Raw genomic sequence first — 26,505 nt, forward strand, 5'->3', positions numbered from 1 at the left:
AGCAAGTGGTAAAGCTGGAAATTGGTGTTCTCTACAAATGTCGATTGTTGAAATCATGACTGTGGATGAGCTACTCCTGGGCAAGAAGACCAATTGAGAGAATTGAGAGAATCAATGAAATGGTGACAGAGTAAACCTTGTAAATAAAGAAGAGCAATACATTGGTATAAGAAGCAAGAGAAAATGGTACACTGGGAGCTTAGGACTGTGGGAAGTAAATATTAATGACAAAGGAAATGGCCAAGTACATCTAATATGGCTGAGAGATCATGAGGCTGTGGCTGAGAAGACAGCCATATTAATACTGAACACTGAACTCCAAGAAGATACGAAATAGGTAGAACAGATGGCCTGGGAGGGATAGGTCATATCTCTATGAGAGATTCCGTGAAAAACCTCACTTAGAAATCTACTGATATTGGTTTATCTCAGGTAAAAGCATCTGGAGTCTTGTGAATTCGCACACCTTGCTATTGAAAGGTACATTTCTCCATTCTCTCAGTCTTTAACAAAGAGACTACATTCAGGCACTAAACAGGGATGTGGAAAGTAGTAAGTCAGAAAGGATCACTAAAAAAACAAAAGATCTTTAAGTTATACCTAAGTTTTAGGCTATGGCATTCTCCAGCATTGCCTGGACAAGTATGTGGAATCAAATAAATAATCAAGTCAGCATTGCCCAGAACAAAGATGCATTAGATGTTCTCCCGGTATAGCATTAACTGTATAGTTGGGCCAAGAATGGCATGAGATTGTAATTTTTTAAGTTTTTTTTTTTTGTCAGATTTTTTTGATGCTTATTTTTATCTTTTCTTAGATGTTTTTGAATATTTTTTGATGTGTCTTCTTTTTTTTCAGGTTGCCAAATGATAATAATAACCTACATTCCTGAGTTCTAAAATTTGCCTTAACGATGCATTGAAGTCAGCCAGCCTCTTCAGCTGGTTCTTTTTAACCTGCAAATTACTTATTACAATAAAGAATATGACGCAAGCGCTCAATACAGTCTTTAAAATGTCATCCTTATTTAAAGCCTTCAATCAAACACCTCTAGTTGATTATGGAAATGTGTTGGCATGATTTGAAATTCTAGAATTTTCATAAAAATTATCACTTGGCCCTATTCTTGGCCACTGAGAAAGCTTAAAAAAAATTCAAGGAGAAATGAGCACTCAAGAGATCTAATACATGGGAACATTTGGAGGTTTGTTGCATCAGCATGGAAAGTAAGGAATAGCAGTTTTCCAGTTTGTACGATTTCACAGGACAGGTAAAAAAGTAAATGCTAGAAAGAATCTCAATAGCTCATATGCTCCATTTCTGTATTCATTCTAGACTCTCTCTTAAAAAAAATCTGTGGCAGGGGGCGGGGATGGATCTTGAATTGTAGTGTGTGGGCTCTTACAGAAAAAATATTTTTATGGGCTTCAGATATCTTTGAAACCACGAAAATCAAAAGGTTAAGTATTGATCTAAAGTGTACTAGAAAAGTCAACATTTATAAACTTAAAAAGAAAACTTCAAAGGTATTTAAGTACTTTTTTTAGTGGTACACTTCTGATTGTCAAGTTCTTACAATTAAAAGTATTTCTCTTCATATCTGAGAACAATAATTACAAATTTTATAGACTAAATTGAAGTCAGCCCTAAAGCAAAAAACACAAGATGATATGTATTCATGATCCGTCCTAATTTAGTATAATTCTTAGCTACCATCACGGTTTAGCATATGACACTGGAATGAAAAATAGTGTTGATAAACTAGGAAAAGGTCAAATTCTAGGTGAGAATAACTTCAGTGATGATGCTTAATGCAGTGGGTCAACTCTGACCTCTACTCATTCTCTTTATTGGCAAAGGGTTCTTGGAAAAAGTCTTAGTCCATTAGTTTTGAACAATGGCCAAAATGCCTGTTTAAACAAAAAAAAAAAGAAAAAAAAAGAAAGTTTTGGTAGAGATGCAATTTTCCAGTTGCTAATAGAAACATCATATAAAAGATATTTCGAAATTACATTCTAAATACTAAACTTATAGAAGTCAGGGTATTACATACCCTGGGATCCCCTCTCTCCAGCAGGTGGGCCAACCATACCATTCTTTCCCAGCCTTGATGAACATTTATGCGTGCTGCTTAACCATGCACCTAGAATACCCCTCACCTTGACTTCCTCCTTCATCCTATTATACCTCTTTTTAAAAGGTTTTAACTACACAATTGTTGAACAATAAATATATAGTCAAATATATAGAAGAAAAATAATTTAAATATATAAAATATATATACTTTAAAAATACTTGCTAAAGAATGAATGGCTAGATCAGGAAAAGAACTATTATTTGGATACTATTTATCTGAAATAACATGGTTAGCCACTAGATGTCACCCATTTTTAAGCAACAAAGTTCGCAACATCACTGTCAGTTACATTCCACATTCCACTATAAGACAGAAGTTGGCTCGATTGTAACGAGTCATTCTGACATCACATAACAAGAAGCTTTAACAACAACAAGGACCAGGGTTTCCTGAAGGAGGGCTTCCCGATTCAAGCCTGATTTGAATCTTGTAAGTCTCCAAAGCCAGCTAGTTACAATGCAACAATAGCTAACAATGTGTAATTTTCAAAAAAAAGTTAAAAACATGGTTCTGGTACAAATATAAAATGAACATGCACAAATATCTCATTTAACTCACTCATTATTAATTAGTGAAGAAAATAAAATTGTAAGGCTGGTATAAGAGAGAATTCAAGGAATGGAGACTCACACAGTCAGTCTGCCAAAGGCCTCTGCAATGAACTTGGTGATAGGGAAAAGCTGTTTAATGTCCTAAGGTCACAAAACATAACCTTTGGGGCTATGTTTCCTGCTTGAGAGAAAAGATTTGAGCTAGGCAAAAGTCTATAAGTTAAAAATACAATGTCACAGTGAGACACCAAAATACTTAGCCTCCAGGTGTGGGTCACACGTAATGCTCAAGTGGCTTACATGCATCATCCCATTTTATTCTCACAATAATGGACTATGAGGTAGGTGCTGCTATTATCTTTATTTAGAGGCTAGAACACTGAGATGGCAAGAAACATTCTTCAGGTTATTGACCAGTGAGTGGTTCAACTGGAATGTGAATCTGGTCTGCCCAGATGGTCTTTCTCCTGGGAACACAGACTTAACTGTTACAGCATCTAGAGGATGTTGGGATTCTACAAGATGAGCACATGTATGCGCACTACAACCCCTTTACCCCTCCTGCTCCTCACCCATAAAGGACAAATAATGGTGAAAGAGATCTCAAGAACAATAGACGGATGTTCTAAGACCAGAGCTTAGCTGTTAACACTTGCATTCTCTAGAATTTGTGTAGACTATTTACAACATCCCACGTTACCCCCACTGGCTTGCCCCTTGGATTGATATATCAGATCCTCTATCAATACATCAGATCCTCTATTACAATTTAAATAAATGGAGAGTGGGAAGTGGTCAGGGTGGTGAATCTTCACACAAAAACCAGCAATATCTTACATACCGTCTATATGGAAAACAAATATGCTAAGTAAAACATTTTCAGTGATGTTTGCAAAAAATGAAAAAGACACCTTTTTAAAATATGCATGGTATTCCTGTAATATAATATATCCTTTATATTCTTCTCAGAGATTTTGAGACACGGTGAAAAATCTAATGTACTGACAATTATTAGAAGGGGATGTCTGCCTGATAAAATACCTGTCTAAAGAAAATGTTCTATGTGATTTTAAAACTTTAAAATCTTGAAGAATTTTTAGATGTGATTAAATGCACTACAGAAAATCATCTTAAATTTCTAGGATTTATATGTGTAGAAACTCAGAAATGTGAGGTGCTCCAAGCTTTATTACTAATTCAAATTCATTTCTTATAAAGATTATACCACTCAAACAGTGGCTGAGAAGATTCAGAAAACTAATCAAACATTATTATATTACTTATTAAGAGTCTAGACAGAGACATCTTATCATGCATACTCTGATATAACAACTGTAAAATGTTCTTCTTTCCTAGAATATTATTCCTTTATCTCCATACCAGACAAAAGTAAAAGAAACACTGTGAGTTCCCCAGTCAAATAAAAATGTGTAAATTTGTTGGTGTATTACATTTGCATTTACATGTGCTCTAAAAAATGAAGAAAGTTATGTAAAATAGAAAAGTATTGCTTTTTATGTAGTCAGTCTGTTGTTCAGTGTTCAGCTTCTTCAGTTTTCATGGATTATAAAACCTTTCAGGACAGAAGATATTCCTTAAAAGACCATCATATTATGTTTCTAGCTTTAGAGGTAGATGTGATTTTAATAATAACATACCACATTTAAGGCTCTATTAGGCACATCTCTGTTTGCCTTTGATTTATTCATCAATGTGAGAAATCTGAGATTTTCTAAAGTCTGAGTTTTGAAAAAAAATTAAGTAGTCTCTTTGCATTAAGCCATCTGCTCTACATGATTACAGTGACTCATTTTTAGCATTGAAGCTTCTCTTTCTGTGATGAAATTTCTTGTTCAACTAACTGAACTCTTTGGAAAGCATTTATTTATGATAAAGCACATCATTGTTAATACAGTAGTAAAATAATTATAATCAATCCAAATTCTTAATATCTAGCGTCTTAAAGAATGTAAATTTAGCATATTATTGATGCAAATTAATTAATCATCATGAAAGAAGATCAAAAGATGGTACTCACTGAGGTTTAATTGTATGGGTATGCTTTTCATGGACAAAGGCACCACCAATACCTCCTGCTCCTGCATTTAAATACTGGATTGAAAATAAATTAAATTATATGGGTTTATCTGGATGTATGACAAAAATAAACAATGCAATCAGACTTTTTTTTTTTAATGAAACCAACTTTTGACCAGTTCAAATGGGTGATTACTTAAACATTTATATAAAGCAGAGTTTTGGGTCACCTTGTTCAAAGAAAAAAACAAATGAAACATAGTATTATTAATTGAAAATAAATAGCTATTACTTTTTTAGCCAGATTTTGCCCCAACCAGTAGATAACAGTTCCACTTAAGTCTAATTTCAAAAGTTTTCATTTCAATTATTTTGTCACAAAAAATGTTTAAATAACAAAAGTATCATATTTTAAAAATGCCTAAATTAAAATAAAATTGGTTTCATTTCGATGATCCCTGTTAATTAAATGGTCTTTAAATGTCAATGCCAAGTTGATTCCATAGGAATTATCTTACATATGTAGACATTTCACAACATATCAAAAAACTAAGAACCTAATCAATTTGAATTAAGTTTTAAGTGTGGAGCTGTTTTCCAGAATCTTCTGACTTTTTTAATAACAGCCAGGGAATTGACGGAATAACTAACTACTCTATAGTGGATGGAGACCCCAGAATTTAATCATATTATTCTATCCTATGATTACAATTAACTAAAATTTAAAAAAATACACAAATTAAAGAAACGAAGAACTGTAATTAAAATAATTAAAATTGATCACCTATCTAGTTTTTTATTTAGTTAATGTTAATGTAGAACAAAGAGATGTAACTACTAGTTTGTACCTTGTAGGAGCACCAACAGGCAAAATCAACTCCCCAGTCATGTAAGTGGAGTTCAACATTTCCAACTGCATGAGCTAGATCAAAGCCAACAAAACAACCCTGGGGGAGAACATAAGAACAAGTTTTAAATTTGCTTAATGATTCAAAAGAGTAAGTACAAATATCTTTAAGGAAATCTTTGACAAACTGCTGTACCATAAATATGGTTTATCCTTTGGTGCAGTGGTTCTCTAAGCATAAATCACAAAACCCTGGGCATTCCCAAGATTCTCTTAGGTCAAAACAATTTTCATAAGATAAAGACTTTCTTTGCTTTCTTCACTGCACCGCTAACATTTGCACTGATAATGCAAAAGTACTGATGGCACTTTAGAATTGCTGGCACCTCAGCACAGATCAAAGCTCTGGCACCAAATTGTACTAGACGTCATTGCACGTCAAAGCCATTCAGTTGCAGAGAGAAAAAGATAATTTGACTTAAAAGTTTCCTTGATAACGCTGTAAAAATGATAAATTTGTATTAAATCTCAATACCTATATTTTCATATTTTAAAGGTTAAATGTTGGAAGTATGTGGAAATATTTCACCACATTCTGACGTAAGATGGTTGTCTCAAAGTAATGCATTTATGAGATTATTTGAGTTGCAAGCTGAACAAGCCACTTTTACTTGATGAAGAACCATTTCTTTTCATGAAAGAGACATTGATAGAAAATAGTATGAATTGTATAAGTTTAGCAATTCAAGGAAAAACAACTCATAGTATAATATTTATTTCTAATGGAAAAAAAATCTACCAAGAGACATTAGAATTTGGAAAACTTGTATTCACTTCTATGAGTATGACCCCTTCCCAGTATTTAAAGATATTTCTGATGAGCTTAATAGTAATATATAATTGTAAAATATATAATGAAATATGTAAGTATTTGGAAAATATTCAACTCAGTGTACCAGTTTTCCAAGTGATCAATGTTTGATGTTACATGTCATGGATAAAACATCTATTCAAAATGCAAAATCAACCAATGGATTTTAATGTAACAAAGTACAGAAAGTTCAGTAATCTAGTTTCACATTCCATACTACAACTCCCAAGAAGTTCTCACTTGTCAAATTCTGGTGCATTATTAAACAACTTCTGCTTTTTCTGACCCTATATCTTCATGAGGAGCTTTTTTTTTTTCCAGATTCTTCACAAAGAAAAGTAAACTCAAGAATTTGAATACAGAAGCAGATATAAAAACAAAACAAACAAACAAACAAACAAACAAACAAGACACCGCTATCTTCTATTAAACCAAACAATACAGGGATTTGCCAAATATAAAATATTCTTTTTTTTGTTTGGTTCAGAAAATATGGTTTTGTTTCCCTAACAATATATTATTTATGTTAATGTATAATGCATTTGTTATTGCTATTTTAAAATACGTAAATAAATGCATTTTAAAATTCTATTTTAATTACAAATACAAGAAATATAAATAGATTTAAACACAAATAAATAAATAGATTAAACATCAAAACATTTTTGAGATCCTCGATGATACTTAAGAGTGTAAAAGCTTTGCATTACTAAAAAGTTTGAAAATTGCTGCTTTAGTGTATCCTATTAACCTGAAGGAATTAATAGAAGTTTTCAGTTTATCACTTAAACCCACACCTTGCCCCTGTTTAATTTAATAAATTCAAGTGTATACATGCTGTGGTAAATGGCCTTAATAGTTGCAATTCTTTGTCCCTTCTTGTATCCATGTCCCTTGCCATGTAAGTTTTCAGTTCTCCCCACTGTGGGCAGGGTTGAATTCTCTGCCACTGGGATAAACCAAGGGACTTGACCAGTGGAATGTTAGCACACATGATGCAAGCCAAGTCCACAAAGCACTTGAATGCTTGTTCTCTCTTGCCCTCTGCCATCTTTGTGAGAAAAACTAGATTGGGCCAACCAGTTGGCCCGGATGGAAGATGAAAAAAATGTGGGGGGATCTATAACTGATATAAATGTCTAACCACTACACTGTACATCTGAAACTAATACAAAATAATACTGAATGTCATTTATAAATTTATAAAAACAGTCACGGGGATATATAGCACAGCATAGGGATCATAGTCAATAATATTATAATAACTATATGTACAGTGGGTAATAGACATATTGGGGTTATTACCTTGTGAGTTATATAAATGTCTAATCACTATGTTCTTTTGTACACCTGAAACTAATTAACTAACTAACTAACTAAATAATTTTTAAAAATGTGGATTAGAACCATCCTTCCTGAGCTCTGCCCGGATCTGCTGGTCTCCCCACCTTCCCTTAGTTAGCTAGAGGTGCATGAATAAGCTCAGCTGAGACTAGCAGTATCCCTGAGATACTGCCTAGATCCTGCCTAGATCAGCTGACAAAGTTCACCTATAAAATATGATGCTGTTTTTGAATCTACACTGTATTCTCCCTATTGACTTGAGATGATAATAACCTCTTCCTGTCTGACTCTGTTCTGTCTTAGTTATTTACTTATATGGCTTCGAGTGTTTTGTATGTCTGCCTAATAGAATTTAGTGTTTTAGTAATGAATCCTTTGTTTCTACTAAGTTTCCAGAAGGACAACCTGGAGCAGTAAATTTATATTATCCAAAGTGTACCTAAGTGGTCACTTTCTAATTTAATGGCTTACTGTGAAAACCATTTAGCTTTCTGCATATCAAAATGTTAAAAGTTTTACTTAGAGAATATAGTGATTCATTCCACATTAAGACAACTTTGTACATGAACATGAAATTAAAAAGAAAAAAAAATAAGCTGATCATTAAGTAGGGGTGCTAGTACACTCTGCAAATTTTTTTACTTCTAAGTTCTTCTATTCTTAGCTTACTAAATGCAGATATAATAATTACATTCTCAAAGCTTTAGATTTCCTGCAACTCTGAAGAAACACATCTATTGATTGAAGTTTTTGAAGGAAATAATTGTAGAGGGACCGAGTTTAGATCATTCGAACACCTCTTAAGACTAAATAACCCCAAATTGCTATCATAGGTACTTTACCTAGAACAGAGGGATGCAAACTATGACCTTTGTAAAATAAAGTTATATTTGAACACAACAATTTAATTTGTTTAAATATTGTCTATGGCTACTTTTGCAAGCAGAATTGAGTAGTTGCAACAGAGATTATATGGCTGACAAAGTCTAAAATATTTACTTTCTAGCCATTGCGGAAAAGATTGGCTGACCCCTACCAGATAGCATAGTCTCTATAAAGAAAACTCAATATATTGAAGAGTCAATTAATAGAAATCTTTCCCATTGTAATATGGCCACAACTACTATCTCCTAAAAAAAGAAAAAAAAAGTTTTTACTGGTACTATATAATTTTTTCAGGGGGGAGGACAGGAATTGAGGTTTTGTTTCTCACAAAAAAATAAGCAATACATGTAATAAAAATACAATAGATGCTCCATGCTAGCATAAATTTGGGAGTGATGGGCAAGAAATACAATTAATCTCTTATCAAAATTGAGAAGTTATCAAAACCTGGGTTTGCAGACTAATGTTTAGGTTCAATAGATACACACACACACACACACACACACACACGTTGGCTTGTATTTTAAGATACAGTTTTAATACTGAAGTTCCATTTGAGGAAAACAAATCTGAATTTCAACTCCTTACTTTGCCATCATTTCTAATTAAACCACTGATTTTTTTCATGAAGCAATTTTTACAATTAAACTATTCATAGATACTTATTTACAACTCAACTTTTCTAAGAAAACTCAAGGAATAGAAAAGTCAGCACTTTTATTTTATTATCATTTATTTATAAAGAACGGCACAAATGAAGAAACCATGAAACTTTATATACCTTATCTCGTTATTAAAAGCCCTGTGGTCACATCTGTGACACCACATCAAAAAAATCACTTGCGGCTCTTACAGTATATTTTAGTGCATGCATGATTCTTTCCCCATGGATGGCAGAAAACATAAATTATTAAAATATAATTGTTTTGAGGAAAGGACAGAAAATGCAAACTTTAGACATCACCACAGTGATTTTGCAAAAGTTTCACTAGATGGCAGCATCATAAAAATAAAACCTAATAGTTCACCCAAACCTCTTTATAGCCATCCGGTTAATATTGTTTAATATTTTACTTCTAAAAGTAGGTAAAACAGTATGAGTAGGTGAAAACTCCACACATGAGCACCTACTTTATGCATTTTTTAAAATAACAAATATTTTTTTCAACAGATTTTTATTATAATTACCCACAAGAGCTCACACTCATACTGATACAACCACAGAAACACAACAGTGTTCAGCACTTTGTTTTATAGTCAATCCCCAAACTATTGCAGTAGTCTTCTAACCATTCTGAACACTTCCAGCCTGCCTTCCTCCAATGAGCTTTCTAAATCACACATTTGATTATAAAACTCCCTGTGTCCCTTCCAAGAATCCCCCTTTAACTTCAGAATGTAACTCACTTTCTTTGGTATGACTTTTAACTACTTTACGATCTGGTCCTTTCCAGCTTTCCTATCTTTGGTGCCCATATGTACCTACCTACCTCTATTTGCATAAAACTTTCTCTGTTTCTAGGGTATTCTGTCCCTCCTTATTTGCCTGGGTAGCTCAGATTTTGATTTCAGGATAACTTCTACAGAAAGATTCTTTTTCCAAATGCTCTCTGCTCTCTCATCGTATAGCCGTGTTTGCATTGATCTCTTGTAGCAATTTTCCAATTAATTGTCCTCTACTTTTACACAATGTGAACCCAAATAATTGTGAATAAATAAGTAAAGGAAATGAACAGATAATAAAGTAATACAATTGTCAATAAATCGTCTCTAAACTGATGTTTAATTTTAAAAGAATATAATTTGATGTCCTTTGTTTCTGTTGTAATTTTATTGCATAAGCTCTTCATTCAGACAACATTCTTTAAAATGAAGTTTCTTAGATAGTTAATAGTAGTTTTAAAATGTTCAAAATCCTTCTCAATAAAGCAAGGGATATCGTGTGCTTTCGTCCTTGCCATCTTCTTTAGCACAATACTAAACATTTTTTTAACCAGTGCAATACTATCATACATGGGGCCTGTGCTGAGATTTCCAGGTGAAGAGCTAGCTCAACTGTCTCTCAAATTTGATTCATTATTTATCTATTTATTAAAATTAAATATGAAGTAGTACGACTTAGTGTTTCCCCTAACAGCATTAAAGTCCTGCTAACTTTATTGATTCATTCTGTAACAGATTGACTTTGAACTGACATCTTTAGCTTGTTCTTTCTTCACCAAAAGAAAACAATACTATAAATTATGAAAACCATCAATAAGTAGCAGATTCGGTGTTTAAAAAGGTAATTATACAAGATAAGATATTTGCAGCTATACAGAGCTGATAGTCATGCACCGGTATGCACAGGTATACGCATATAATTGTTAAAGTAATAAAATCCTTACGGTAGGTAAATAGCCTCTGTGCTGAGCCACTTGAGTAACCACCTATGGCTGTGGGCTCCATGGTTCCTGGGAGGTACCTGCAAGGGGTGGCTGCCAACTAGTCTAGGTACATTAATAAATAGCAGCCTCTGCAAGTTCCCTGCTCAGTGGAGGTCCAGACTCCAGTGGATGCCCTTGGCAGTGGCATCAGCATCATGGCCAGTAAATTATAGGTGTCTATAAGTCCGTTCAAAACTAGAATGAGAATTAGTGATGGAAATATGACCTTCTCCTGGCTGTTTGCGGGAACTACAATTTCCACACCATACTATTCAAGTCTTTATGTAGTCTCAATATCACTGCTGGTTTGAAATAAAAGTCACAGGAAACAATCAAAGAAGAACCAAAGTGCTATAAATTTAGACAATATTACCTTAAAAAAAACTCACAGGGAAATGTGATAAAAGTGAACAAAAAAAGAAAGTTATAGATATAGGTATGTGTGTGTGTGTGTGTGTGTGTGTGTGTGTGTGTGTGTGTGTTGGTCAACTCTATATAGATGGTATAAACAAATGGTGGATTAACAATAACAAGTTGGATGGTGAGCTCTGATCTTGGGATTTCCCAAAGAAATTCATAATTAGGAAGTTGTTGAACAATATTGGGGGAAGGTAGGAATAAAGAGAAAGAAGATGAAAGCTGGTAGTAGGGTTTCTTTCCAGTCTTGAAGCATTTGACTTTCCAAAACTCATTCAAGTGCTATGATTCTTTTTTTTCCCCTTTGGCAAGTGCTATGATTCTTTTAAAAAAAAAATGCCCAGTAAATATTCCTATAATAAGGAATAAATATAATAAATAATAAATATATATAAAATAAAATAAAATAAATATAAAATAAAATAAAATAAATATAAAAATAAATAAGGATAAATATTCCTCTATCATATCTGTGAATATTTCATTTCAGAGTACATTTTTGTGCTGAAAGTCTTTCCTTTCATCCAGCCTAAATTTGTTATGGTCTTCAAATCTCTCTGTCTTTTTTTTTTTCTTTTCATCCAACTCTATGGAGGAGTTAAGCATTATTTCTTGTTTTCTGTTCACTCTGTACTTAAAGTCAATGTTATTTGTATCACAATTTCCTTCCAAAAATTATTTAATACAGCTATCTACTATTTTTTTGAAATAGTATGTTAAGCCTTCATTTATTTATGCCAATAGTTTGATGAGAATAGCAGTTCCTCGCTATCAAAACATAAAACAACACAAAATAACAATAAACACACAAATTAAAAAGGACAAGACAATATTTTTCAACTGAAGCAACAGAAAATCTTTCCAGAATCAAGTAGCATGGCAACCAGAATCAAAGCTTAAAATTTTTTTGCAGAGCAGATCCAGAATGTCACTCAAAGTTATTTCAGTCTTGAGGCTCTTATAGATAATACATAAAACCAGAAAAAATGGATAATCAGCAGATGTATTGCAGAAAAAAAAATACACAAAATATTCCATCCCGGAAGCTAGCCACCTGATATTCAAATCAAAATGTTCATATTGAAGTTCAACAGCAAACAGGAACAGAAATAAGGAAAACTGGGAGGGTTGACAAGATTTTACCTAGAAAGTTTGATGAATTACTGTAAGATTAAGGTGTAATAATTTCAAATGTATCTTTATCAAAATATTTGTTAATGTGCAAGTGTACAAAGAAGGATGATATAACAAATCACCCTTATCCTACACAATAAGTTGGTTGAGAAAACTCCCACATTGTCCTAGAGCTACTGATTGAAGGTACTTATGCCAATGTGTGTTTACAGATGAGACAATACAATTTCTTGAGAGTAGTCTGCCACTCAGCTAGCATTAGAGGGCTCAGCAGACTTTCTGCTGAAATTCTCCTATGTCGGGTAGATTAGTTTCTTATTAATATAGCAGTTTCTAAGATCTTTTAATTACAGAGAGAGCTCCTGCACACATTTCTAAGGCCTTAAAGAGCTCCTAACAAGAGTGAGGATGGAGCCATCATTTGTGGGAGTGATTGCCATTGGAGTAACTTTCTGAGAGACTCACCAGAAGGAGAGCTTGAGGAGTCAGAGTCTTGGGGCCTCTCTTAAATAGGGCAGTTAGGAGGAGTGGGTTTGAGGCTCTAAGATGTGTCACTGCTGAATGCTGGCACTGAACAGAATTTAATTGCAATAATTCTGATTCCTATCCTTGACATCTAGTGGCAAAGTAAAAATCATAGGTTTTGAAAATTCTCTGAACTGAAGAGACAATTGCATCGGAAGTAAAAACAAACACCTCAGGTACCCACGAAAAGAAATGACCAAAAAAGGAGGGATAGATAGATAGATAGATAGATAGATAGATAGATAGAGATATAGATAGATGATAGATAGATAGATAGATAGATATAGATACCTAGATCGATATCTATATCTATATCTATATCTATATCTATATCTATCTATCTATCCCTCCTTTCTATCTAGAATCTATATCTATCTATATATATATATACCTGCATCTATATCTATCTATCTATATATATATCTCTATATATATCTCTCTATATATACATCTTTGACTTTTTTAGGTTTTGAGATCTCTTTGCCGTTATATGACAAGTTTACATATATAAAAAAGAAACAATATAGTGGAAAGAGATGTGGTATCGGTCAGTACTAAACTCCAATTCTAGCTTTACTCGCTGGCTAAATCACCTTGGGCAAGTGCTAACCTCTCAGACTCAGTTTCCTCAACTGAACCATGGTAAAGCTTACTAATTGTTAGGGTTGTTGGGAAGAATGGAAATACTACATGTCAAATGCCTGAAGCGCAGTAGACCATCGATAGTACATATAATTGTGCACATTAGTACAAAGCACTATTGCAGAAACTAGATTCATCCTTTCATCCTGAACCTTTGAAAGTAGATATTTATGAGATTGGTAAATCCAGAGATGAGAAATAGATGGTGGGGGAGCATGGGAGTATTTTGCTAATAAAATTTAAGGGGAATGTGTCAGTTAAGAAGACCCGAGACAGAAAGAGTAAAGTATGTGGGAGAGAGGAACAGCAAAAAAAATCTTGAGACCCTAAAAGGTTGAGTGATTTGCAGGTGAAAATGTCTTGCTATTTAAGGGTGTGCTTTCAAGAGCAAATTTCAGCTTTTTTTTTTTTTCCCGTGAAAAACAGTGATTGTCTTCCCTATTTATTATCACTAATAAGTATAAAACTGAGGGGAAGAACAAAACAGATTGAGTAGTGCTGTTCTCCTATAGTCTTTCTCCAGCAGTTAAGGACCTCACACAAAATATGGTTCGATTTATTTCACATAGCCAAGATGGGAAAAATAGCTCAAGGTAAATTTTCAAGCATAATTTAGTTCATTTAATATTTAATGACTGAATGGAACACTCTACATATACTAGGTGTGTAAAATAAAGAAAACAGAATTTGAAAAAGAATTCGAAATTTACAAAAAGAATTTTGATTTTTTGAGTAATTAACCATTATAAATAATTCTTCAAAATTTTCTGATTCTATTTAAATGGGAACAGTGTTGTGCTTTTTATGCAATATGTGATCCATAAAATTAGCCTAATCCACTCTTGCTGATGTACACACACTTATCCTTCCACTGGCCAAACAGGTATGTATTTAAAGATAAATGACAATGTGTAAGGTGTTAACTTCAATCAATTATTGAACATATTATTGACATAAGCTTTTTAAATTTGAGAGTTAAGATAGATAGAGAAATAATTACAAGACAGTGCAAAAGGTGGCCAATAATGCTATATTGCAGTTCCCATCATGCTATAAAAAATACAACAAAAAGATAATTTAGCCTGACAAAGAAGAGCAGAAAATTTTTGATGATGAAGTTCAAGTATTGTACACTCATGTTTCTACAGGAGTTAGCCAAGTAATAGATGAGTTTGGTCTATAAGAAATATTTTGTTTTACCCTTTACTGTAAGAATACTGTAACATAAACATAACTATACCTGAGTTGTCACTGTGCGTCAGTGTTGGGGCCAATTAGGTAGTGGTGGGAGTTGTACTGAACTGCTCAAGTTCCATCTAATAGGCAGAGCTGTTACTCAGCCTTGCCACTCATTATCCTATAGGATGATGGTCCAGTATTGCCCAACTTCTAATTTTCAGAAGATATCTGAAACTAGAAGTTTTTATATGAAAGCTCCTGATCATCCATTGATGGCATGCGATTAAAAATTTTTAAATATACCATATTTGCATATACAAAGAGGACTAAACAAAGCAAATCTCTAGGAAAGCTTGTAAACTGTGAAGCAGGTAGTGGTTGAGCTGGGGTGGAGGGACAGAAAATATTTACATATAGCAGTTCTAGTTGGAGGGAAAAGTAAGAATGAAAACATGGAGGGAGAAAATATAATATCTGGGCAGGGAACTTATTAAATGCTTGGTTTAGCTGCAACATATATGGAGAACAAAACATGATATTCATAATTTAAATATGCAAACTCATAAAAGGCTAAAGTGATTTGGACACTTTTACACAAATGGTAGAAGAAGAGTGATGGTCAGTATGTGGGAGAAACACAGGTGAAGAATCAAATCGGAGATATATGAGCCGAATCATAACCTTCCCAAACTATGCAGTTTAAATTTTTGGATGTGTGGTGACTTTTAACTTTTCCTTATCTATTTTCTTTCTGTCTGTCCTGTTATAAAGTGGATTTAAAGCAACTATCTAATGTATAAATCACATAGTAATGATACTTTTATTGGGAGAGAGACCCATTTAGATGTGAAGTGAAAATATACTCTTCCGTAAGATATTTTTCCAGTGGTTACTACGTGAATCTAACACAGACACAAGGATCAACGAAATAGAATAGAGGTCCTAGAAATAAACCCTTACATATATGGTCAATTAATCTATGAGAAAAGAGGTAAGAATATATAATGGGGAAAAGAAAGTAAATGGTATTAGGAAAACTGGACAGCTGCACGCAAAAGAATAAAACTGGACCACTATCTTATACCATAAATAAAAACAAATTCAAAATGGATTAAAGACTTCAATGTAAGACCTAAAACCATTAAACTCCTAGAAGAAAACACAGGCAGTATGCTCCTTGACATTGGTCTTAAGAATATATATATATATATATATATATATATATATATATATATATATAGTTGTTGTTGTTGTTGTTGTTGCAAAGGGGTTAGTTTCCTCAGGCAAAGGCAACAAAAGCAGAAATAAACAAATGGGATTACATTAAACTAAAAAGTTTTTGCACAGTGAAGGGAACCATCAACAAAACAAAAAGACAACCTACTATATAGGACAAGATATTTGCCAATCATACATCTGATAAAGGGTTAATATCCAAAACATATCACAAACTCATACAACTTAACATAGAAAGACCAAACAATCCAATTAAAAAATGGGCAGAGGACCTGAGTAGACATTGCTTCCAAGAGGGCATAAAGATGTCCAAAAGACATATGAAAAGATGGCTCAACATTAGTAATCATCAGGTAAATGCAAATTAAAACCATAATAACAAATCGCCTCACAATTGTCAGAATGGCTATCATCAATAAATCAATAAATAATAAAGGCCAGCGAGAATGTGGAGAAAAGGGAACCCTAGTATACTGTTGGTGGCATTGTAAATTAGTGCAGCCACTATGGAAAACAGTACAAAGATTCCTCAAAACATTAAAAATAGAGCTGTCTTATGATCCAGAGATTCCACTTCTGGATATTTATTTGAAGAAAACAAAAACACTAATTCAAAAAGATATATGAGCCCCTATGTTTATTGTAACATTACTAGTAATAGCCAAGATCTGGAAGCAACCTAGATATTCATCAATAGCTGAATGGATAAAGAAGATGTAATAAATACACCCACACACCCACACACACACCTGCACGCACACACATACCTACACTGGAATATTATTTAACAATAAAAAATAAAATTTTGCCATTTGCAACAACACAGATGGACCTAGAGGGTATTTATTATACTAAGTGAAATAAGTTGGTGAAAGAAAAATGCTGTATGATGTCACTTTTGTGTGGAATCTGAAAAAACAAAATAAATGAATAAACAAAACAAAACCTAAACAGACTCATAGATCCAGGAAAGAAAGTAGTGGATACCAGAAAGAGGAGGTGTTGGGGGGATAGTGGTTAAATAGGGGAAGGGGATTAAGGGGTTCAAACTTCCAGTTATAAAATAATATGTCATGGGGATGTATGGTAGAGCACAGGGGAAAAAAAAATCATAATAACTTTGTGTGGTGACACTGGTAACCAGACCTATTGTGGGGATCATTTTATAATGTATATGAATATAAAATCACTATGATATACATCTTAAACTAACAGGATATTGTATGTCAATTATGCATCAACAGGAAACCAAGAAACACAAAAAATTACAATGTGATAGTTACCATTTCAAATTAATCAGATCGGCTTTTGGGAGGATAGAGAGCAATAGAAACTCTCATACAGGTAGGAGTACATGCCAATTCATACAACCCTTTGGAAAGGTGACATTATTGGTTAAATTTGAACATACACATATCTCATATTCTAAGAATTCCATTTTTAGCTACTCTTAACAGAAATGTATATGAATGCTTACTCAAAGAAATTTATAAGAATCCTCAGAGTAGCATTAATTTTAATAACCCTCAAGCAGAAATAAAACCCAAATATCTATTCTGACTGAAAGAGAGAAAAAATTGTGACCTATTTTGTACACTGTAATAATATACTGAAATGAAAAGAAAAACAATCAAAACGATTGCTGCACGCAAGATGGATGAATCTCACAAATGTAACAGTGAGCAAATAAACCAGGCACAAAACAATGTACATTAATCCATTTATATAAAGTTAAAAGATGGACAAAGCTAATATTCATGGTTAGAAGTCAGGAGAGGTGGTACCTTTGGAGGGGAGGTAACAGGCAGTATTTGGGAGAAGGCACAATTGAGGATTCTGCATGTTATAAATGTTCTAGAAGTTTCTTAATGTAGGTATGATGGTTCTAAGCATTCAACACAACTAATCAAGCCACTTATTTATGATTTGTGCTCTTGCATTTCTTTAATTAATATGTTTCAAAATTCCTGTCCTCACTTCTCTTTTACACAATTTTGAAGTTCTTACTTCAATATCTACTCTTGTTGATTTTCATTGCTCCCTTCCAACATAATTTTTGTTTCCTACCATACTTCATTTCCTAAAACTTTCTTCTTTTTTAAATCTCACTTAGCCATTCCTAACCTTTTTTTTCCTAGAATATTCTATCTCTTTCTTGATTGACACCTTCAATATTCTCTCTGCCTCTCATTCAGCTTATCTTTATAGAACACCTAAGAGAGCTATGCAAGTCTACATTTTAAAGAAGTTTTCTCAACATCCATTGAGAATGGGGGGAATTGTCTAGCAAGAGTATAAATGTTTGTTAGAATAATTTTATAATGGATATATCTAAGTCTGCTATATCACCATTTAATTCCCATGGTACCCATCACTTCTTTGCGGTTAAATTTAGATGGAATTGATCATTTCTATCTTCCTTTATTTGACTGAAAACTCCAAGAGAATTTCACTTCGTAGGCAACTATTCTATTTTTTACATAAAATAAAACATGCAAAATGATAAGAGAATGGTTTTAGCAACCAAAGTAGTTAAGAACGAGAATTACATATAGCACTTAAGTAAGCAAAAGCATTTTGTTTTTTAATGGGAAATAAAAGAAAAAATATATCTGAGCCACTTTCCATAACTGCACATTTGTTGAGCACAGTAGATGGGGGAGGCAACTCTCACTTAGTAGCAGAATCTGTGCAATCCAATACATATTTTCCACTCTTTAATCCCTACACTAGATTTATGAACTGGGTCTTATTAGCCCAAAACAACACTGTTTAAAACAGATTCAGAAAACTTAAGCAGCTTTCTCAAGATCATATAACAATTAAATGATGTAGTCAAGATTTGAACCTCAGACTGTGTGATTGATTCCAAAACCCATGGTCTTCTTTTATCTTCCTGCTTCATTTCTATGAAGGTTAATGAGATGTGCATGTATAGCGAGGGGTTCAGGGACTACTGATTACTTGCATGAGATTTTAAAATATGATTTTTTATTATTGGCTTCCGTTTATTTTGGTGCCTAACATTTAATAACTAAATTAAGAAGACATTATCTTTTATGTCTTTTGTAATGCACCACTTTCACAGTTATCCATCAAACCAGTTGGAAGTCGTGGCTAGAAATTCCTAGACGCTGATAACGATGCTGAATGTCTTTTCATTAGTTCCATTCATTAGCTTCAATAACTGAATATATTAACTAGAACTCACACACATATTAATCCCATAACTTATTAATGTTCGAACAAAATTCTATTGTCACCTTTTTAAATACCTGACTTGACCGATGAATCAAATAGAACTGTTATTTAAGAATTTTCAGGACTTATTTTAACTGTTGAATGCTGCTCCTCTCTAACTTCTTTTTAACGGCAAAGAAATATTAAAATCAATTTCTTTTTTTTTTTTTTTTACAAACACATATATAAGGAGACTCGATTTCAAAATGGTAAACAATTTATATGTGATTTAGTAATACATAAGGAAAAATACTCATTACAGGCATTATAATAATTCTTAAGATTCTTAGGGGAAAAAAGGGCTTCTTAAAGTAAACTGTAAAAGTCAATCTACAGATAAACTTCTATTCTACATCACTACTAGCTTCAAGTACCTAGAGTTAAGTGAGAACTGAATTATACTTAGAATGAGTTATAGTATGACAAAGTACTAGTTGAGTTTCTGACAGTCCTAGCCTGTAGTTATATCCTAAATATTCTGTGTGCATCCTGCTGAATGAGCAACTCAGCACCAATGACATCACCGGTGGGAAGCTCACCTGTCCTGCTGATGAGAAGTAAACATTGGGACAGCGGATGCTAGCAAGTAGGTGAGACTACAGAAGTGACAAAATGAAGTTTAAAAAGAGATGCCGAAAGCAAAAAAGAGTACAGGTTTTTTTAAAAAAAGTAAAGCTTACTCTTTTTTTTAACTCTTTAAATAATTTTACACAGACACAAGCAAAGGTATTTCACTAGACGTGCAGTTAGAATACGTCTTAGTAAAGTTTGGGGTGAGGTGGGAAGGAGCAAAAAATGTGCATACCTTTGCTTGTCCAGCTTTTGTGATGGCAGGTATATTAAAGAGTTGTCCAGTGTAGAAATGTATCCCACTGAACAGGACCACTGCAATAGAGTCTCCTTCCTTCTCAATGACTTCAAGGATATCTTCGGTTCTCCAGGTTTCTTCTCCCTAAAATTGTGTTCGACACAAGTTCCATCATATCCACCATAATGAATTGCTCACTTCATATTTCCCAATCTAAAATTCACTGGGAGCTCTTTTCCATTGTATGAACAATCAAAGGTAAATTTTTTTTCAGATTAATGGTCATCAAAAATCTGTCAAGAGAGCAGCATTTGAGCATGCTTTTTGTTATGATTAAGTAGTGATAATAAAATAGAGTTTTATAAAGTTAAGTCTTTGCAAAACCTTACTTGATTTATTCTTCATTTTTTTCATTAATCTTTACTATTTGCTTGCCTATAAATTGTTTCTTCCTTATTCCCATTCAATAAAATACGAGAAAGTACAAGAAGTTCATGAAATAGTAAATGGCAAGAGAAAAAACAATCTAATATCATGTTTTTTTGCAGAATAAAAACACTTTTGCATCTTTCATCTGGATATATCCTAACCAATATCTTCTATTAACTTAAGCGTTAACTCTCCTCCACACCAGTCTAAAGATCAAGACCCAAACATGAAGAAAAATATCAATAAAAGTCTATTATTAAGGTAATTTTTCTCCATTTCTTCTCACCAATGACTGATGACTGGTTACTTTGTGAAAATTGTGAATGAATTTAGATTTGGTCTTGTAAACAATTTGAGCAAAAATAAATCAGTTAAATACACAGCATCTATAGTATCCTAAGAAGTTCTATCTATTTATGAAATCTTCATGAATTTTCTCCAGTGCTCAACCTGATATGATTTTGAGGTCAAAGCATTATTAACTGCATTAATATTTGGGAGAATGTCATTAAGACATTCGTAAGTTTTCCTTCAGTTCTTTTTAATTTTTGGTAATTCTTGCTACTTGCCAATTACTACATTCCATGTTAGGTATATATTATATATGTCACAAATATAATACTCGGGTTACTACTAGAAGCCTGGAACTTGTTTGCAAAATAAGAATCTATGAAAACGGTATTGCTATTGAAATCTCTTAATTATTAAGTGATACATACTTTATATATAAAGAGAACTATTTCAGTAATTCTAAGAAAAATTCTAAGTAAGATGAGTAACATGGTAAATCAAAACTTTTTCTTAGAAGAATCAAATACTTGTCCATCATAACTTCAAAAAAAAGGAGGGAAAGTAATATATATATATATATATATATATGCTAATATAATATATGTATACTAATATAATATATATATACTAATACTTAATTTATTTCTTTAAAGAATCAGTATTAAACAAATAAGAAATATATTTCTTAAAGATAAAATACAGTCCTCTCTCATGTTGACTTGCTCTAATCTAGTAATGCTAAAGTGTGCTCCCAGATTATGATGAACTCACGCGGCTCCGCAACACTTGTCACTTTTAACATTAAAACTTGTGATATATTAGTGGCAATATTCACTTTTGCTGGAAATTACCAATTTATATATGACCTATGAAAAGGATATCCTCTCACAGTTGTGAGTACTTTCTACTTCATTGATTTATTGCATGTTGGCAAATAGAAGTGAATGAAGTAGATTTTAATTTCTCAAAGTATTCTGGGTTGAAAGAAATAATTGCTCAAACATTGGCTTAACAGCCTGGGAACATCATTTGTGAAACCTAAAATTTATTCTGTATGGGTCTCTTAGTGTGAAATTTCACAAGCTGCAGGGTTTATATGTCAAAGTCTGTACCACTTAGCCTACATCTCTATTCAGAGAGAGAAAGAAACTTTCCCAAAGTCACTCACCCAGTAACTTGGTGGGTTTGGGATTTCTCTGGGGTATATTAGCCAGGTATAAAGCCCAAGCTTTTCCCACTATAGCACATCCCTTTCTATTCCCTAGTCCAAGCTCAAAGGAAAACATTTGATACTTCGATCAAAAGGAGACATAAAAGACAGGCATCACTCAATTCCACCAAGTATCACCTAGTCTTTCATATGATTTTAATGGCATCCACAGGCAACAGCATTTAAAGTTGAAAATGATATACGCATTTACCATCTCATCCCATCCCACTGAAGAATATAGAAGACTCCAATGCTGTTAACAGAAAAACAATTTGCTTATAATATGACTAGCCCTTAAAATGAAAATACTCATCTGAGTTAATTTTTCATTTTAAGCAAATGACCTAACAGTAACAGAAGTATAGGTCTTTTATACTTTCTTGAAAGTTTCATTAAGGTAATGAAGATAATAAGCACTTGAGGAAAATGGAGAAAAATCAATACTAAATAGAAACATAATGAATATTTATTATTTACTTCTCTTTATCATATACCTCTCTTGGATTTATAATCCGCATACTTTTCTCGATGTCAAGTCCATGAAGTTGAAGTTGTGATTCAATAGCATACTGGAAAAGAAAGGTGATTTATTAAATCAAGTTCAATGCACAAAAGTACTTAGAAATATCTCCAAAAATAAATAATAAAATAACAATAAAAGTATATTATGATATTAAATCCAAGTTCAAGGTTAAAAGTGACTAAACACAACACATCAGAGAAGAACTGCTTAATATAATTTACATGCAGGAATCCGAACAGTCCTTGAAACACTAAATATCAGAGATCAGTGGAAACTTAGGAGTCATCTCAACTTTAGGGTGTTACAAGAGATTTTTAGAATAAGGTGTTTAAACATGCCTATAAGTCAAAAACCAGAGTTTACAAAATAACAAAATGAGTAGTGTGGACTTGCTAGACTTAAACACAGAATATAGAAATGGCTCACAATGAAAAGAAAAAGCAAGTCCAAGGAAAAAACATCAAAAAGCTCTCTACATTGAGAGTACAAAATATGAATGGGAACAAGCAATTATAGGGACCCTGAATTTTTTTCAAGATATTACGATTTTGATTCTTTTTCGTAAGGTAATGCCTATTAATTTGGACATAATTAAATGACCTAAAATTACAAAATGTGGGCTAGAATAGTTAACAGTAATAATATAAAGACAAAAATCAGGTTTCTCTAACACTAAAACTAAAATGTGCAACATACTTTTATCTGCATCTGTGTCAAAAAGAATCAAACTTCTTACCAACAGAATTTCTGATAAAGTAGCACGATTTTTTTAGTGAGCAACAAGAAATATTTTTAATCTCTAGTAAATATATTTTTTTAATAATAAAGCACCAAGAATTAGCTCGCATGGTATAGAAACAAATGGACAAGTAAAAGTTTATATTTCTATTCTGTGTAGCTTAAAGAGTTAAGCACTAGGATATGTATCAACTTGATTTCATAAAAGAACAAGAAGAATTAACAAAAACACTTATAACTGTACTTGATTTAAACCAGCAACTTGCTCAAGCATGTGTTTTACTTAAACAAAAGAAATCAAGCTACAGTTTACTTTTTTTTACCGCTTAAATCAAAAGCATTTGACAGATCTTTTTTATTCTATGGTTACTTGGGAAAGTCTAGTGAATAAACACTGAAGTCAGGCAAATGATACGCTCCTCTCGGAAGAGTAGAAAGAATGCAAATATAATTTGAAGAATGCTTACATGATCTGAAGGGAAGGCTTTGGCTTCTAGAAGAATTTTATACCGTGTTGGTGTAGGCTTAAAAAATGATAACTGTAATAAAATAAATTAATTGAGAAAAGCATTAATGCACAATTTATACATTTGTTTATTTTATACCACACTTTCATTTTATAATCTCTAGCATTTTAAAGGCATTAATTAATTACACATCTAGATGTCTGTCAGGGGTACCTTTTCCAATTAGCTTTGCTTCTGGTGAATTATAAATAAGAAGGTATTAGCTCATTATGTTTATCGATAAAAAAGCAAATTCAGGAGAAATGTGAATCAGATAAGTACAAATTCTCACACTTTACTTAAATTTTAATTGAAAAATTATCTTCCCAATGTACCTAATAGTAATTTCTCTATAGTGATATGACTGAACTCTCATGTTCTATGTACATCTTATTAATAACGATTTACCTTGCACTGCTGATTTGGTTTCTAGTACGTAGTATTTCCATGGCTTTATTATTTTATGGGATTTCATTTTAGATCCAACTAAAAGTACCTTAGCCCTAATATGAAATATTTGACATGTCCAGAGGCACGAGGCAGCAGTGGCTCATTTGTTCAGTGGGACCCCTTTATTTCTCCCCATGGCTCCTGGAGAATGAGACTGACAATGATAAGAATGAACGTGATTGCTATGGTTAATTAAGTGTTGGTCATTGGCCTGGGTGCTAAAGCAATTTTCACATATTATTAGATTTCATATTTGTGCATATCTATAAGTAGGTATTTTTGTCCTCATTTTTACAGAGGAGAAAATTAAGATTTAGAAATGGAAAAAAAATGTCTAAAGTCAACAAGCATGATTGAGTAAATTAACTGGGAGTCAAATCTAGGGGTTTCTGAACTTAAAATTATATTTATCATGATACTTACACGCTCCATAAGCATGTTCTTTCAGTCATGTTTAATAATCATTTCTCCATTTTACTAAAATAAAATATTAATATCTTCATTGTGCATCTTGGCCATGTAGACATGTTTTTGATGAGGTTAAAAGGGATCGAATATATGGTGATAGAAGAACTGACTCTGGGTGGTGAACATACCATGTGATACATAGATGATGTATTACAGAATTGTACACCCGAAATCTATATAACTTTAATAACAATTGTCACCCCAATAAACTTTAATTAAAAAAAGAAAAAAAACTTTATTATGGACATTGAAAAAAATACAAATTTTTCAAAGCATTAAGCAACTAATATAGTCACCATATTCCAAATCAAGAATATATTTGACATTTTAAGGTGTATGTATATATATGTGTATGTATATATGTATACATATATATGTACACACATGTATATATCTGTGTGTGTATATATATATATATATATATATATACACACACTTATTAAATAGTTAGGATGTAAGAAGCACTTTAAAACAGTAAGTCATTTAAGGTTATACTTGCATGTCCTTTTTCTCCAATTTAGTTTTATTTTCATTTTTTTTTAACTTACTCCCCAAAAATTCATCTATAAAAACATACTGATCCATAAGCCTACCCTGCTATATTGCCCAGCTTATTGGAAAACTGTCTTTCTGAAGAGCTCGGTATTTACTAGCATTTGTACATCATTGTTTTGTGTGCTTAAAAGCAGTTTTGCTTCGCACCCACTATGACTTTTATTCCTTATGTTCTGAGATAAGAGCTGTTTATTATTCTAAAGCTCTTTGCAAGAGTCAACTCTCCCATGATTATGAAGATGCCATTCTATCATGGTCCAGCATTTCCTGGTAAAAATGAAAATAACCTCACAACTTATTTTTAAATGAGTAAACCATCAGATGCTCATGAATTAAAGATAGAAAAATGTCAGATTCTGTAAACTTAATATATACTAAACATTGGTGGGAAAGGAAACTTACCAGTAGAAGATGTAAATTAACACTCAAAGCATTCATTAGGACTATTTCTTTCTCATTGGCTCCTGCAAAGTAAATGTGTCATAATTTAAATTGTTTTATTAGTGCTAAAGATAGTTAGAAAAAACACTCCTTCATCCTTAATGTTTTTAGAGATAAGGGCATATTTGATGTGCCATCACAAAGAAATTGAAGTTTTCCCACTTGACTCATTTTTATCAAATGATATCTGTACTTACATGCACATAGCTAGCTAAAAATCATATTTTCTCTTTGATATAGCAAATAATAACAACAAAATAATGAAGCACTTGCTTTTTCCTGAAAACTGAAAATAATTTATCCTGTTATCAGCTAGTTTGTCAAATTCCCACAGAACACATTTTTGTGGTAAGTGTATTTCTAAAAGAAATCTTAAAAGAAATGAAGGCCGATCACACTTATAAAGCCAGTTGCTTCTAGCATCAAATTAAAATGCACCTGTAATAAAAGAAGCCTACTTTGCCAAACATACTTCACTCTTATTAAAGTGAGATACATGATAGTTTATAAGACAAATGAACTAGAAAATAAAATACAAATAGCTAAATAGCTGTGAGTCTTATTCATACGCACTGATTTAAGATAATTAACATAGATATGTATTGTCTGATAGAG

At 32.6% G+C, this 26,505-nt stretch overlaps 1 protein-coding gene across 2 annotated transcripts in view; it reads right to left on the reverse strand.

Annotated features, from left to right (window-relative positions):
- The window catches only part of KYNU (kynureninase), a 92,682-nt gene that overhangs the window by 27,548 nt on the left and 38,629 nt on the right, over window positions 1-26,505 (reverse strand). For both annotated transcript variants that reach the window (XM_033111365.1, XM_033111364.1), the window contains exons 5-10: window positions 25,852-25,913; window positions 23,938-24,009; window positions 22,704-22,778; window positions 20,277-20,423; window positions 5,574-5,672; window positions 4,727-4,800 (exon numbers count right to left, since the gene is read on the reverse strand). In XM_033111365.1, coding sequence (XP_032967256.1) covers window positions 4,727-4,800; window positions 5,574-5,672; window positions 20,277-20,423; window positions 22,704-22,778; window positions 23,938-24,009; window positions 25,852-25,913 — 529 coding nt within the window. The remainder of the gene's footprint in view (window positions 1-4,726; window positions 4,801-5,573; window positions 5,673-20,276; window positions 20,424-22,703; window positions 22,779-23,937; window positions 24,010-25,851; window positions 25,914-26,505) is intronic.

This window comes from Rhinolophus ferrumequinum, chromosome 8, assembly GCF_004115265.2.
Source record: "Rhinolophus ferrumequinum isolate MPI-CBG mRhiFer1 chromosome 8, mRhiFer1_v1.p, whole genome shotgun sequence".
Taxonomy (NCBI): domain Eukaryota; kingdom Metazoa; phylum Chordata; class Mammalia; order Chiroptera; family Rhinolophidae; genus Rhinolophus; species Rhinolophus ferrumequinum.